General features: G+C 42.7%; 1 protein-coding gene across 1 annotated transcript; it reads left to right on the forward strand.

Annotated features, from left to right (window-relative positions):
• Positions 1–1,833: 1,833 nt before the first annotated feature.
• On the forward strand, positions 1,834–11,175 carry LOC120694774 (4-alpha-glucanotransferase DPE2). The gene is made up of 23 exons (XM_039978036.1): positions 1,834–2,184; positions 2,658–3,013; positions 3,251–3,368; positions 5,538–5,590; positions 5,719–5,846; positions 6,040–6,169; positions 6,385–6,581; positions 6,690–6,768; positions 6,894–6,932; positions 7,030–7,149; positions 7,247–7,348; positions 7,512–7,595; positions 7,687–7,929; positions 8,010–8,135; positions 8,221–8,295; positions 8,386–8,457; positions 8,639–8,758; positions 8,883–8,980; positions 9,341–9,500; positions 9,592–9,690; positions 9,829–10,026; positions 10,110–10,203; positions 10,796–11,175. Exons 2-23 carry the CDS (start codon positions 2,660–2,662, stop codon positions 10,957–10,959), a joined length of 2,853 nt encoding a protein of 950 aa, XP_039833970.1. The 5' UTR covers positions 1,834–2,184; positions 2,658–2,659; the 3' UTR covers positions 10,960–11,175.
• Positions 11,176–16,912: the final 5,737 nt, after the last annotated feature.

Consider the following 16,912-nt stretch of genomic DNA (forward strand, 5'->3'; position numbering starts at 1 on the left):
AATAATTTTGTATACAAAGTACACGTAGTAACTCTATTATTTATTGAATTTTGTTTTCACTTCATAAACTTACAAAATATAATTGAATCATTCATTCATTTCTAATTTTATTTTTTTCTACCAAAATCAATATTCAGTGTAAGCTAATCCATCAACTATACCTACTAACATAAAAAAATTCCTACATATACTATTTATACAAGACCCACATGGGTCCTGCGTGCTATTCATGTGGTACCCACGTAATATTCAATTCGAATCCACCCACAAAATATATTTAATTATTAAACTCGCAAAGTATAATTAAATCATCGTTTATATTATGTAACAGTTATGTTTGCGACTTGGACTTCATATGTATCAGCCATATACAAAACAACTTGAACGGCGCAGCGTAGCGCCTACCTGTCTAGTTCGTTACTAGTAGTTTACTACCCGGTAAATGGTAAAATACAAGGGACGATTTGATCGGGTGATCGATTTGGCGAATTTGAATTAAAGACCCTAGATTTGCCGGCAACTACATCTAACAATAAGATCTTTCTCAATGGAACATATTTACCTAACTGAGAACTAGGTAAGTGTACCAGATAAATTATATGGTGATAAAACTCTTCTCACATATCATAAATTTTATTCTTCTTTCTTTTTATCATGTCAACAAAATTAATAATATTTAATGTCATAAAACTTTTCATGAAACCAACTGAGACTGGCCCAATGCAACTAACGTTGACACACGATTTCTCACAGTCATCATCAATCACAAGTCACGACACGACGCCACGCGATCATGAAAAAGTAAAAAACACAGTTGTGCGTTCGTGACACTGTGTTTAGCCAGCCCAGCACCTGCTTCGGCTGGGCTACGCTACCTGCAGGGCCGGCCCAATGGAATTCGGCCCAAACCAGCGCGTCATGTCTGCGTCATGGAGCCATGGCCTGCCTGATGAAGACGCCAGCAAGAGACGAGGCAAGCAAACGGGGACCCATCTGATCTGAATCTGATCCCGCCCGTGCAAAACCAAAACAAACAGGTGATGGAAGGCTTGCCGTCTTCTTCCTCTCGCAACTGCTCATCAAAGGTTTAGGCATGGCCAGGGAGATTCCAGATGACCCTAGGCTCGCTCTACTGCCCATCACTGCTTGATACTGTATCTACAAATCGCATGGCGGCATGGGCAAGACGAGACAAGATTTAAACATAATGCTGCTTGTGCTATTATTTCACAAAGGACCTTCCTCCTCTAGCTTCATGTGTTCTACGTACAATGTAGCAGCTCATTGCTCTTTTACGAAAAATAATAAAGTTAATTAATAAGCTCATTTGTCATTGCATCCAAAGGAGGAAATAAAGATCGACAGTAACATCGACACGGCACTCCCTGTCAGATCAGATCTCTGAAAGACTTTTTTTAAAGATGGATCTCGATGGCGGATGCACTTGTGCTGGAGAAGTTGTCAGCATGTACCTGTACAGCTCCGACAGCATTTTTTTTATAGTACTAAATTAACTAACTAATCCTTTCCGGAATCAGCATGCTCCATCTTTCAGTTTTTGCCGTTTATGGCACAAACTAAGCCTGCAAATCCAGGCAGAGCTGTCCTTAACTTTAGTACTCCTCAGCTCAGCCAGTGACGGATCCAGATTTGCTGCATACTTGTACCCCAGATTTTCTCATCACTTTCTCTCAACGCGACAAATAACCGAGACACCTCAAGGAGAAAAATATCTCCTTTCTCTCTCTACCTATCTCGATCTGCTGCAAGTTGCAGAGCGCGCTCGTGCCGCATCTAGGCGTCGTCAGGCGGCAAGCATTCGGAGAGGCTGACGGGCGCGGCTCCGTCTTCACGTGTCGCGGTGCCACCGCATGGCCGCTCCCAGCCACACAACCAAGCAGCAAAGCAGAGCAAATTGCTATTCTTCACCGTCTCAAAATTAGGAATCGGGAAGCGTTCCGCCCCGGATCCACGATGGGAGGAAAAAGGCCCCTTTTTTATGCTCTCACTGCAGTTGCAGGCGACGCTTTCCCAGGCTCGCCACGCCCTGCGCTCCCCCGTCGCGTCGCCTTCTATCTTTGGGGGGAGAGCCTTTGCCGCTCCTCACTCTCTGTGTCACGTATCTCCTCGGTTGCTGATTCCCTGCTCGTTTGTCGCCATTGCCGCACCTCGTGCCTTGTGAAGGTAACCCCTGCGCTGTTCTCTGATTGGTTTCTTCTTCCCGCTGTTCTTGATCTGCTGCCGTGTGCTGCTGCTGGTAGCTGGTTCTGGGTATAGCCGTGGCCATGGCAGTAGTTGGATAGGAAAGCCTAGCCATATAGGAATGTGGGGAATTTCTTGGCTGGACGAATCTGGGTAGGCCTTTTTCAACGGATTCTGATTCCTGAATCTCGCGAACCTTGTTTATTATTGGAGAAATGGAAAGGAGCAGACAGGAAGAAGAATGTATATGCGGGATCTTGTATGGTGAAACCACTCATTCTGTGGATTCTCGGTTGATCTTTTGGGCGAAAATTCATGTGAGCCTGTAGTAGATTCTACTTGAAGCTATCAGCTTCGGGATTCATTCTTCAGTATTGCGAACCTTACCTCTTTTGGATGCATACATCAATACATTCAGCCTCCTGATTTCTCTCTCTTCTGTTTCCTGTTAAAAGGCATGGCGAGCTCGGGGCCAACGTCTGGGAAGAAATCTCTAAATACGGTGACTTTGCTGTTCAAATTACCATATTACACACAATGGGGGCAGAGCCTTCTGATTGCTGGCTCGGAACCGGCACTGGGTTCGTGGAATGTCAAGCAAGGACTGTCTCTGAGTCCAGTTCATCAGGATAATGAGCTAATCTGGTGTGGAAGAGTGTCTGTTGCTGCTGGCTTCACCTGTGAATACAAATACTATGTAGTGGATGACAACAAGAACGTTTTGAGATGGGAGGCTGGGGAGAACAGGAAACTAGTCCTGCCAGATGGCGTTCAAGAAGGAGACATAATTGAAATCCGTGACTGGTGGCAGGTACCGATCATCTTTATCACTAGTGTTAACATTGTATATTTCTGTGCTCTACAATAAGCAGTAGAAATAGCAGCAATTATCGTTGCTGTCTTCGCTATATTAGAAGCCTGATTATGGCATTGCAGTTTCTCAAGTTCATGGCATACATGTTTCTTGTTTTTTTTTTGTTTATGTTGGACATAACACAAAGAAGCCTTTTGTTCTGTATTGTGTTGAGTGTTTTTTTTTTGGATTCAGGATGCTTCTGAAGCCCTTTTCCTTAGAAGCGCGTTCAAGAATGTTGTTTTCAATGCTACAGAAGGTGTTAAAAAGGAACCCCAGTCTGCATCCCTCAACAAAAGTTTGGATCCTGAAGGTATCATCCTTATCATTTATATTAAAACCAGTTGAGCAAGCAGGATCAGAGCGTTCAATCTACAGATATCTCATATTTCGTGATAAAAATATTGCTGAAAAAGAATTGACATAGCGCCCTGTCTTCAGATGTTAAATGCACCAAATGTAACAAGCTGATAATTTTTTAAGAAAAAATCTTCCAATTTCTCAAGATGTATAGAGCTCTCTCAGATGATGTCTTTTGCTTGTTCTTATGTGAGGGACCGAAACTGGCGACCAGAGGGGGTGAGAATGGGAGCCGATCAAAATTTCTCTCGAAATCGATCCGTCGGCCTATATCCCGAAAATCACCACAAGCCCTCGAACCTAGGGCGAGAGAGTAGCTATGGACCAGCTATCTCCTTGCGAAAAGCCCTAGGAAGCTACGCGGAAGCAAAAGAGTCAATACGATGCAAATCGCAGAACTCGACTGCCTGGACCGGTCTGACCGGTGCCACCCAGAAAAACCCGTGAACAAGACTTCAAAAGAAGAATCTCGAGCAAACGAAGTCTAAATCCAGTGAAACTTGGAGGATACCTCCACAACTAACCTGCGAATATATCCCCAAGAGATCTTTCCCAAAAGATCAAAGAAACTTGAGAATTTAAGAGAAGATCAAGAAGGATTGGGGTTTTCTTAAGAACTCAAAAACTTCAATTCGTAGGAACTCGTGATTCCAGAGGGTTTGACACGAGGCTAGGGGTACGGGAATCACTACAAAGAGCTCTACGAACCATCGCGATCATGTGCACCAAGAACGAAAAGAAAATCCATCACAAACGAGCACAAGAGGGATGGGATTGGATTGATTCAAAAGCCCAGAGGGCACAAGGAGGATGGGGCCTCCTTTCCCAATCAAATCCAATACAAAGTCTCACAAATCCATAATCAAATCCGACTCTAAAGAGAAGAACGAGGGGAGAGAGACACAGGGGCGGCGGCCTGGAGGAACAAGCAATCCACGGACGAGATACAAAAGCCGCAACAACCTAATACAAGTGAAGGGGTATTTATACCTGCGGAGACCGGTTAGACCGGTTCCATGGACCGGTCAGACCGGTTGGTTAGACCGGTCAGACCGGTGCCAGGGACCGGTCAGACCGGTTGGTCTGCAGCATCCCCCTGTACACGATCTCATCTGACGGCTGAGGTTCTTTCTTCGGAACAAAGTCTTCTCCACGATGCCGCCATCTTGATGAAGATCTGGTCCACGGTTTTGGAAGGTCCGTGAAACCCGGGTAGATGGCTGGTTTTGAGAAAACCGCCAAAACTCCTCGCGCGGGAAGATTCCCGCCTCCACGCCGTGGCCCTAGACGCCGTTCCCGCCTCGGCCTTCTGACGGCCCTAGACGCCGCCCGACGCCCGTCACCTCCTCGCCCGCAGCGAGGCCCTAGACGCCGTCGACGCCCGTCGCCTCCGCCAGTCCCGAGACCGACGCCCGTGCCTCCACGACTTGGCGTCTTCAACCGCCGTCCGCCTCCTTGGTTTTGTGGCGCAAACCAAGAAACCCGCCTTCCGTCGCTGCTTGCGCCCTCGATTCAGGAGTGGACGCCACAGCTGCCGCCCGGCCCGAGCTCCGGTCCCGGCTGCCCTTCACCGCCGTCCACCGCACGGTCCATCGGCCACAGCACCTCCACGGCAGCTCTCCGTCGACACTTGACGCCCATGTACCTGCAACCAAAGACCAAGCACATGGCGCAATCTCCACAGAGTCGCGACTACACCACAGTTAGTCCACTCCACGTGTTGACCTCCCGTCAACACCTAACGCTCCATACGGGCATTGAAGAAAGAAACACAAGAACATAAACAAAACGCACACACAGCGGTTAGCCTGACACAAACACAAGCCAAAATCAAGCTAACACGCCAAAACCTCCAAGTCATCACGACAATCACTCATCACAATATATGAGGTCAAGGTACTTGTCAACTTGACCTCTCATTATGTATTTTAAAGGAATTTCCCAGTTATGTTTATCCCTTGGGGCTGGGCTTCTGAAACAAAAGAAATTTTCTTTTGAAAACCTTGCAGGGGCTATGTATTTATGTTACAAATGGAAATAGAAGAGGAAAGAATTTATATTTTAAGAGCACCCACATGAAGTTATCATTTTTTATGTCTTATACAATATTTTCGCTGAGCAGATATCGTTATCCAGTTCGTAATTAGCTGTCCTCGACTCGAATCTGGCTCTACTGTAAGTACTCTTCAAGGGTATCTCTTACTTCTACATGCTATCCTTAATTATCTTAACCAATATCATAGTTAGATAATAATTAATTTGTATCTTATTCCTGGTGTGGGCATGTCTGCCGATAACTTTAGGTTGTCGTCACTGGAAGTAATCCTCAGTTAGGAAGATGGCAAGCTCAAGATGGTCTCAAGCTGAGCTATGTTGGAGATTCCTTGTGGAAAGCAATCTGTGTTTTGCGGAAGTCTGAGTTCCCTGTAAAATATCCTTTTGCGATTGTTTCCCCTTAATTTTTTGTTTTTATTTTTGAAAGAAACTTAATTTTTTATTGGATGTGCCATACTGTATGAATATTGTTTTGCCGGTATTCTTCAATGCATCATCTTTTTAGCTGTTGGCCAATATCCTATCTTTTTCTTTACTTTGAGAGTGGTTGTCCTTAACATCTTTTCCACATACAAATACTGTCAAATCAGTCAAGCAGGAAACTCTTCATTGGAGCTAGGTCCAAACAGAGAGGTTGATATCGATTTATCATCTCCAAAGCAATCCAGATATGTCGTGTTATCTGATGGTGCCCTCAGGGTAATATATCCAATCCGGTTTATTGCTAGAGATCCCTCTATGAATTTCTTGGCCATTCTTAACTAGAAATCATCAGCATGCTACGATGCATTGTATGGAATTAGCAGCATTCAGTATACAACTATACATGAACATATGCTTAAAGAACCTGCTAGAAATCTATGCACTATATGCAACCAATAATGTGCACTAATGCTTCATCTGCATTTTACCAGGATGCACCATGGAGGGGTGCAGGTGTTGCTGTACCCGTGTTTTCAATCAGATCAGACGAGGACCTTGGTGTTGGAGAATTTCTAGATCTTAAACTTCTTGTTGACTGGGCAGTCAATTCAGGTTTCCATCTTGTTCAGCTCCTTCCGATCAATGATACTTCAGTTAACGGGATGTGGTGGGATTCTTATCCATACAGGTACGGCTAATATTCAATATCAAAGATTCCTGTTCATAATGGTGATTTTATTGGGGGTACATAAGGACCTTATCTTAACCTAGGAATGCCCCTCGTGTTTATTTGCAGCTCGCTCTCTGTATTCGCGTTGCACCCCTTGTACCTGAGAGTACAAGCACTTTCAGATGCGATTCCAGCGGATGTTAAGGTATACATCCGTTATGCTTCCATATTTATTTATTGTATGTCTTGGCTGTGTTGTGTTTTCATTTCATTAATGATGAATAAGTTATTCCTCACCTCATTTAGTACTCAATTTGAAATCTATCACAGGAAGAGATTCAGCAGGCAAAGAAGCAATTGGATAAAAAGGTTAGCGTGTTCGCATGTTAACGTTGATTCTGCCGCTGTTTTAGTAAATGTCTAATATTTGGCTGTTTCTCTAACTTGAAAATGACCTGGAAATTAGGATGTTGACTATGAGGCAGCATTGTCCACAAAATTGTCGATTGCTAGGAAAATATTCAATTTAGAAAAGGACAAAGTGCTAAACTCCAGTTCTTTCAAGCAGTTTTTATCTGAAAATGAGGTACATCCACTGCCACTTTGTTTATTATGTGTAATCATGGTACTTGACCGCCTAGCCCAAACTGCATGTAATAAGCTTTTATACTGTGTTCTAATAGGAATGGTTGAAACCATATGCGGCATTTTGCTTTTTGCGGGACTTTTTCGAGACATCTGATCACAGCCAATGGGGTCGGTTTTCTCAGTTTTCCAAGGAAAAGGTATTGAAACAATTATTCTGCATTGGTTCTTGGATCTGTTTAGGTACTATAGCTTGCTAATAACAGATCATTTGATAGATATTCTTTCATTTGGTCTAATTCTTTGTGAGTGTGCATGTGTAACATGAGCACTAAGATGGTTTCCTTCTGTAACGTGTTTCAGCTTGAGAAGCTTATTTCTGAAGGTACTTTGCACCATGACGTTATCCGTTTTCATTACTATGTTCAGTACCATCTATATATGCAAGTAAGTATTGTCTGTTGATGTTGTCATCTGAACTGCTTATAGAATCACTCCCATGTATATCTTTTGACATTATTTTTATTCGCTTTTTTAGCTATCAGATGCAGCTGCATATGCAAGAAAGAAAAAGGTTATCCTGAAAGGTGATTTACCTATTGGCGTTGACAGGAATAGTGTGGATACTTGGGTATACCCAACTTTATTTCGCATGAATACTGCTACTGGAGCACCTCCTGATTATTTTGACAAGAATGGTCAAAATTGGGGTTTTCCTACGTATAACTGGGAGGAGATGTCAAAGGATAATTATGGGTGGTGGCGAGCTCGTCTGACACAGGTTATTTAACATGTCAGTTGCTGTATGTCTGACGGGCCATATTTTCTTTCTATTATTCATATCCTATTAGCACGTTGCAGATGGCAAAGTACTTCACAGCATACAGGATAGACCACATCTTGGGTTTCTTTAGAATATGGGAGCTTCCAGATCATGCTGCAACAGGTTTATTAGGGAAATTTAGACCTTCAATTCCTCTTAGTCAGGTAAGTTTCTGTATCTGCCGAGAAAATCAAAATGGACCAGAGAAAACCTTCGGACTAGTTTATCTAACTTGTCCTTGACTTTCAGGAGGAGTTTCTAAGTGAAGGACTATGGGATTTCAATAGAATGAGTCGACCATACATTCGTCAGGAAATTCTGGAGGTTGCTGTGTTTAAAATTATGTTCATGTTTCCGAATCCTTCTTCAGTGAAATTTCAGGGCATAATCATGAAATTTATTCTTTTTTTCCAGGAGAAGTTCAGATCCTTTTGGACAGTCATTGCAGCCAACTTTCTAAATGAGTATCAGAAACAGTGTTATGAGGTAATGCAACGAGTCATATTCTTCATATCACATATCAGCTACTTAATAGTGTACTACAAATCTCACTATAAACGTCTCTATTTTTTATTCCGAGTTGTGTTTATTTTTAGTGCAATTTCGTTTCTATAATACTACTGACTTTGATCTCACATGTTTTCTATTCTTTGCTTCACTTGTATAGTTTAAAGAAGATTGCAACACAGAGAAAAAGATTATCGCAAAGATTAAAACAAGTCCTGAAAAATCACTGTGGCTAGAGAAAGAAGACAGTATCCGTCGTGGTCTTTTTGATTTACTACAGGTGATTCGGTCTTCTATTGGGATTTACTTGCTTTGTTGTAGACGCCCTTTATTCTCCAAGTTACAACTTCTCCTAATATGTCCAGCTTCTTTTCAATTTGGATTAAGTACTGTTTGTTCTGCAGAATATTGTTCTTATCAGGGATCCAGAGGACTCCACAAAATTTTATCCTCGTTTCAACCTGGAAGATACTTCAAGTTTTAGGGACCTTGATGAACACAGGTAATGTTAATGGTTCTCAACTATAGCTTTTCCATTCTCCACGTTCAAGTTGAGGGGATTTGATCCAATTGTGAGTTAGTCTGTAAATTTGCTTCAGTCTACTAAATGTTGATAAAATATAGCGTGAAAGTGTAAGGGTGTTTTGTTATTTTACTTTGTTATCTCCAGTTCTTTAGATACCCTGTTCCCAAGAAAAAGAAATTAGTATATTAGTGTCCTTACAATAGGCATTCTCATGAAAACAAAATCAGCCACACAACCTTTTTCAGATTTGCTATTTGCTCTTGATTTATGTGATACTTTGTAACCGAATCTGTGTTTATGGCTTATGTCATCCTCTCATCGAACAATGTTTTACAGCAAAAATGTCCTCAGAAGATTGTACTATGACTATTATTTTGCTCGCCAAGAAAATCTCTGGCGTCAAAATGCACTGAAGACTCTGCCTGTCCTGTTGAACTCGTCGGATATGTTGGCATGTGGAGAAGACCTTGGTCTTATCCCTGCTTGTGTTCACCCTGTATGACCCCTTTTCTGGACATGTTAAGTTGCTAAATAATGTACTGATTTTTACTCACTGTTAATAAGTAACAATAAAAACTTCTGTACAGGTTATGCAAGAACTTGGGTTGATTGGACTGCGTATCCAAAGAATGCCTAGTGAACCAAACACGGAATTTGGTATTCCTTCTCAATACAGCTATATGACGGTGTGTTTCTTTCCTCTACAGTATTACACTCAGATACAGCTGGAAATATATTGAAAAGTATATTCTGACTGAAAATAATACAGAGATTCAGAGGGTCCACGTTGGATTGATGATCAATTTTTCTCTGGGATGTTTCAGGTTTGTGCTCCCTCATGTCATGATTGCTCTACATTACGTGCTTGGTGGGAAGAAGACGAAGGAAGAAGAAGTCGTTTCTACAAGACTGTAGTTGGCAGTGATGAAGAGCCCCCATCTCGCTGCACCCCAGAAGTAGTTCACTTCATTGTTCAGCAGCATTTTGATGCTCCATCAATGTGGGCAATCTTTCCACTTCAGGTAAATAACTTGTACTGACATCATAGATCAATTTCTCACCTGACATAAGCTGATGAGTACACTTTGCGTTTGGCATTTATCAGGACCTTCTCGCACTGAAAGACAAGTACACCTCAAGACCAGCACCAGAGGAAACAATCAATGACCCCACTAACCCAAGGCACTATTGGAGATTCCGTAAGTCAATTTCCATTATTTTTCTCCTCTTCATCAAATATGCACTATTGACTTTTTTTGAAAAAATCTTTTTGAAGCATCTTTGGTAGAAAAAAAAAGGCATTTCATTCTTTTAGAAAATATTAAGGCTATTCTTGAATGACGCTTTCTTTTAAGGAAATGGCTCCCATTCAATTTGTTGACATGATGACGATAGGCATGTTTTTGGTGTTGTACAGTTCAGTAGTCAGTGATGTTAGATGAGTCGCATGATGTATCTGCTGCCCGGATCATAAACAGTTCAGCATATCTGTTTATGCTACTACCTACTTAACCATTTGATCTGGACTCATCAAGCGAGGCAGCACAGCAGGCGAATTTAATATTTGGAGTCATGATACAACCTAGCCTATCAACATTAAGTTATCGAATAAACAATAGCTATGAGGGCAAAGTTTTAGGATACCATCATTTTCATATGGGCCATTGACACAGCTTTCTAAGCTAAAGCGATATCTCTCAACTTCCAGATGCGATCCGCACTCCGGTTGTAAATTTAATCTGGAAAAGGCATTTCTTTTCCTTGGATCTAACTTCTCCATAAAATTTTCAGGTGTCCATGTGACATTGGAGTCTCTGTTGGATGACAAGGACATCCAAGCAACCATTAAGGACCTTGTCACAAGTAGCGGGAGATCCTTCCCTGGAAAGAAGGTGGAAGGTGCCGACGAAAGCGGAGAGAAGCTATCTAAGGTGCAGTTGAATGGTAAAGCTTAGGAAAGGGTCGCAAGAGCAGAATGCGGCCACGATTACAAGTAAATAGAATAAGGTGACACATTGCATTACAATGTTGGTTGGTTTATCCGCTTACGTTGTTTAAGCTAGAAATGTCCCCTGAAGTTCTTTCGACAAATGAAATAAGGAGTGTGACCTGTCAAATCAGAAAGTGAAATAATTCATTCCATTCATAAAGATTGTTCTTCTCATGATCCAGCTATTTCTTATTGATGCATTTCTGCTTCAGTCTGATTCAAGCCATTGAAATGGCCTCTTTTGCATTATGAGCTGGCCAAACAAGTGATATCGGTGCGTCTGCGTGGTGCATCGTTCGCTAACAAATGCTGTTTTTTTTCCTTTTCTGAGAATAGATTCTGCTCTAGATTTCTGTTCTGCTAGAACTCTAGGGGGGGAGACAGTTCCATTTCTTTTGTCGCAGAGCATACGAATAAGGTCATGGCTACGGATGGTTCTCCTGCTGCTTTCCATCATGGCCTCTACTTTTTAGAGCTTGTCTGTACCAAATGCCATTTTACAAAAAAAATATCAGCAGTTGCTTGCTATTGATGTGGTCCAAAGTTTTGGTTACACCAAATGCCAATTGATAATCACATTATCAGCAGCAGCCCTTGATCGATGCTATGGACCTGGCTGTGAGGGTTTCTTCCCTGATTTCAGGACTGGTTGGGCACTGTCATATAAAAGGACAGGTTGGGCACTCGTTTTTGTCTCTGCAAGTAGGATACATGTCCCTTTGTACTATCACTGAAAAGGTAGCGAAACTGAAGAAATGGACATGGGCACATGGCCATCTCCCTAGTCCCTAGCTCAGATCACTCTGCATCTGGAGTGTCTAAAGTGGGTATCGTTTTCTCTTTTGGCTATGGGAAAGTCTAAAAGTTTTTATTTCGACCAGAAGTCTAAAGAGATCTTTGAACTTGAATGGAAATTGAAGGGGAGAGAAATGGACGTGTCATTTACAAGCAATAGTACAATCTGGGACATTGCGTGCATCATATGCTGTCTATCTGAAAGGCTCCGAAAGGGCCTGGGCAGCTAATAATTAACCAGCTGACGCATAAGATCGAAATTGGAACAGGTGCTGGAAAAATTTAGTTTAATAAACCACCCCCTATCGTGCAAGAGCCATCGCTTTGTTGCCTCCTTTACGTCGCTTTACAACACCAAACCCGTTCCGTAATCAGTGGTTAAACTGGTTAGAATTTCCATCTCCATTTCTTTTTTTTCCTTTCATTTTACGATTTTATCATTTAGAGCAGTCCCAGAAGTGATCTGACAGCTACGGACCGTCGACTACAGTAACTGAACTTGGACAACAAAGATGGATACTACTTGGTCGTTGTTACTGCTGTGACAGAAAACGAAGATTATTCAGTCAGCTCAAAAGGCACTGCTTGTTTGCTTTCAGGTCCTTTTTTTTCTTGAGTGCCGAAATTCGGCGGCAACACCACCACTGAATTTGGAGTTGGACGAGGAAAGCGAGTTCCCCTTGTCTGCCACCCCTTTCTATCTCTCGGCGCTTTATTTGGGGTTGGGCAGTTGATGTTGGCATCCACTGCTTTTCTCAAAGGTGGTTAACCTTTTCTTCCATTCACTCATTCATCCAGCAGAGCACACCATCGATCATGTTCTTTCTAGAATGAATGCTGTGATAATTCTCAGGGTTTAGGTTGAAGGTTGAATTAACAGCAAAGTAAGTATCCTACCTCACCAACTACTAACCCGATTTCTTCCCAAGATCGTGCTTTCTTGGTCAACATACACCAGCCCAAAAAAATGCTAAAAAAATTGTGAAATGTCTGTACAAAGAAATTAAAGAAAGAACATACAGTGTGTGTGCTTGCTGGCACGGCGATTTGGGCTTTGCCGTCGTCGTGTTGTGAGTTGCGCTCGTGATGAGCTGCGATATGCCGATCGATGCCGAGTGAGTTCATGGATACCCGGAGGCGAGGCAGTCCTCCCAGAACTTGCGGTCCTCCTCCTGCCGCTCCGCCGCGCGCTTCGGGTCCTCCGCGGCCTCCTCCTGCGCCCGCGCCGCCGCTTGCAGAGGGAAAGGCCCGCCGCCGCCGGCCCCGCCCACCGCCATGTTCTGCCACCAGACGCCGCTCCCCGCCTTGTTTGTTTCCTCCTCGTCGTCGTCGGCGGTCTCTTGGAGGTGCTGCTGGGAGCTGCTGCACTCGTCTCCCTCGACGCAGCTGCTGCACCCGTCGTCGTCGTCGTCGTCCATCCCCTCGTAGTCGTGGCAGCACGCGGTGCCGCCGCAGGAGGAGGAGAAGGAGGAGGCGGAGGAGTCCTCGGCCGCCGCGGCGCGTCGCGGGCACGGGCACGGGCACGACTCCGCGACGCTCTCGGTGTCGCTGTCGTACTCCATCTCGATGCCGGCGCGGGAACGCGGGAGCAGCGCGAACGGAGGCGGGTGCACGGTGGCCATGGCGGGCGCGGGCGGAGGGAGGGAGCTAGCCGGCCCGGGAGGGGAGGGGAGGCGCGCGCGGACGGCGGAGCGGTGGCGAGAGCGACATGGGCAGACACCGCAGCTATTTATTTATAGGCAGCTGACCACGCGCCCAACTTGCCAAGCGGGCAACTAGCTGTCTAGTCCAACAGTCCTGTTACAACTGCAGCCCACAACTTCTTCTTCTTCAACAAAAAAAAAACAACTGCAGCCCACAAGCAGAAGAAGAAAGTACTCCTGGAACAGGAGTACGTATTTCGTAAGAACTTCATCAATAAATATCTTACGATTTCCCACGGTTCCGTGAATTTTACTTTTATCTAACCGAGCTGCTAGCCTTCTACTCCTAAAAAATGAAATTATTCTATTCAGTGACTCAACTCAACTGCTCGCTACTCTCTTTGTTTTTATTTACATGTCGTAGGTTTGTTCTAAATCAAACTTGATCAACTTTGACCAAATTTATAGAAAAAGATAATAACATTTATAACACTAAATTTATTTCATTAACTTAAATCCACCGTGGAATATGTGTTGATAGTGCATAGTATGTTGGGTACGGTAGTAAGTATAGTTGTTGCTATATTTTTCTATATACCTGGTCAAAGTTAGCCAAACTTGATTTAGAACAAACCTAATTTAATTAATACTACTCCGTACACACCAAGCAACTATTAAAACCACCCATATTCCAGGAACTAGAACATTAGAGGACGAATCAGGAGAAGTTTCAAATAGAGAAAATATAGTATACGACAGCTAGAATATATAAAACAGCTGTCACCTAGCTAACCCATGCAACCCGGCAAGGCAATTTTCATGCGCATATATACGACCGCTGAAAATGCAGGACGGACGTACAGGTTCAGAAACCAGAAGGATTCAAACCTGGGCCCTGTTTGGTTGCGTGATGTAAAAATTTTGAAAAGGCATCTTTCTACATTTGAAGTACTAAATATAGACTAATCATAAAAATAATTACAGAACTTGTCTGTAAATCGCGAGACGAATCTAACGAGCCTAATTAATCCGTCATTAGAGGTTGTTTACTGTAGCATTACTGTAGCAATTTAGTGTCTGATTACAGCCTAATTAGATTCATTAGATTCGTCTCGCCATTTACAGACAGCAGTCGCAATGCTTTATTTATTTCGTCTAGATTTAAGTCTCCATGCAGTGCCGGAAAATTTTTTGGAATTTTGAATATTGCAACTGAACACGGGCCTGTTCTAGAAACGCTAGTAGTTTGACTAGCTAGGCCGAGGAAAAAGGCCACGCGGCGTGTTCGGTGAAAGTGCCATGAGTGTCACACTTGAAAAAGCGTCCAAAAACTGAGGGGGGAGAAATATCATTTCCCCACAACTGTGGAAAAATTTTGACGCTAATAAACGTTTTTGGTTCCGAGAATGTGCTGCACGCATTTCATAGGTACAGGTTTATTTTCCCACAACTGTACTGTGCAAGCATTATTCTGAACAGAAACTTTTCAAAAAAGAAAGATATTCTGAACAGAAACGCATTAATTATATATTGATTCGATCAAACAAATGTAATGCTGGTTGTAATTATAATATATGGCGAGCATATATATAATTGCATTTCTCGTCTCGATTTTTTGGTCTATAAATTTTAAGTTTTTTCTAGTTTTTTTTTAAAAAAACTAGAAAACGTGCATTCTCTATTTAAAAAAATCAAGACGCGCACTGAAAAAAATACCTTACGAATTAATATAAATACCTTAAAAAATCATGCATTCTCAATTTTTTTTAAAAAACGATCCGTTGCAAACTAAATAAAATAACAAAAAGCAAGACGCACACTGAAAAAAACTCCCAAGAAAACGGTCATTATATTCTAGTGTGGTCTAATTTCAGTTTTATCTTTGTGCCGTGGTTTGGTGAGGATAAAGGCTCGGTGCGGGTTTGGATTATTTGGAATAATTTTTAATTGGACGTGCAGACAGGCACGGACAGCGGATCTGAGTTAGCTGTAAGTAAATACTTAATGAAGCAGCAGGCTATCAATAAGCTGTGCCTGTGCCTGTGCGTGCCGCGCCGGCTTTTGCTTTTTTGCTTTTGGCCCTGTTTAGTTGTTTACATGTAAACGCATTATTTTACAACGGAATCTTGCTAATTTGAAGCACTAAATGAAGTCTATTTATAAAAAAATTTGCATGGATGAGCTGTAAATCGCGAGACGAATCTAATGAGCCTACTTAATCCATAATTTGCAACAGTGATGCTACAGTACCATCCGCTAATCATTGATTAAACATGGATTAATTAGCATCATTAGATTCGTCTCGCGATTTACAACCCATCTATGTAAAAAAATTTTGCAAATAGACTTCATTTAGTGCTTCAAATGACCAAGATTCCTTTGCAATTTTTTTTTTGCAAAATGAACTAAACAGACCCTTTGCTTGCTGCCCCCCCCCCCCGGTTCTAGAAGCGCTGACCCCCCGCGTTCTAGAAGCGCTGACCCCCCGCTGCTTCCACCATTGATCTCGTCCATCTATCCCCGGCTGCATGCGGTGCGGGTGCGGCCGGGGTGGTCTAAGCTACTCTGTCTGTCCCGGCCCTTTCGATAGGTGCGGTGATGATCGATGGCGATTCTTTTTAATTTCTCCTCTTATGATAAAAAATCAACTAATTAACTTGCATTATTGTGACCGGACGCGATCGCAACTAGAGCTGCTGCATGCCTAGATCGAGCTTAGTATGGTATCTGGGCATGGACTTTATTACTGATCGATCCATATGGCCGTCGAGCTTAATTTATTTACCAGCCCGGCCTGCATGCTAGCTGCTACTTCATGGTTCATGCTCGCTCGTCAAATTAAAGACACGGTAGGTATCAATGTATTCGACTCCATTTTCCAAAGTCGGACTCGATCACGCGCGGAGACCCCCGGGCCCGGGCCGCCGGTGAAGCACGCAACGTCATGGACTAAATTACACGGATGATATTGATAGGCATGTGACTATACACATGATTAATATAATATTGTCAAATTCATCGCCACGATACTCCCGGTCAGCTGGTCTGCCCTGCTCTGCCGCGTACACTAGCTACTCGGTCCCAAGCCCCAAGTCAGACCAGACCGACACACAGAGAGAGTTGAAAGATACAATACAATGTGTGTGTAGCCAGAGCTAGCTACATACTGCTCTGACTAATGAATTATATTGGAAGATATATAATTTATTTTGTTTCCCGCTGCATGCAAGAAGTGCAAACCAAAAAACAAAGTGGAAGGCTGATGAGAATGCAAAGAAATTGAAAATATATACTCCCTCCATATTGTAACCAAAGTCGTTTCGGACATCACCATGATCTCCAAAAATAATTTTGACCACAATCTTTTTGCTATAAAAAATTTATAAATTAATATAGTCAATATATATTTTTACGAAACTACATTTCAAGATAATGAAGCTACTTATATTGCTTTCATATTTTCAAACTCAACCTAAAAAA

This window comes from Panicum virgatum, chromosome 2K, assembly GCF_016808335.1.
Source record: "Panicum virgatum strain AP13 chromosome 2K, P.virgatum_v5, whole genome shotgun sequence".
Lineage (NCBI taxonomy): Eukaryota > Viridiplantae > Streptophyta > Magnoliopsida > Poales > Poaceae > Panicum > Panicum virgatum.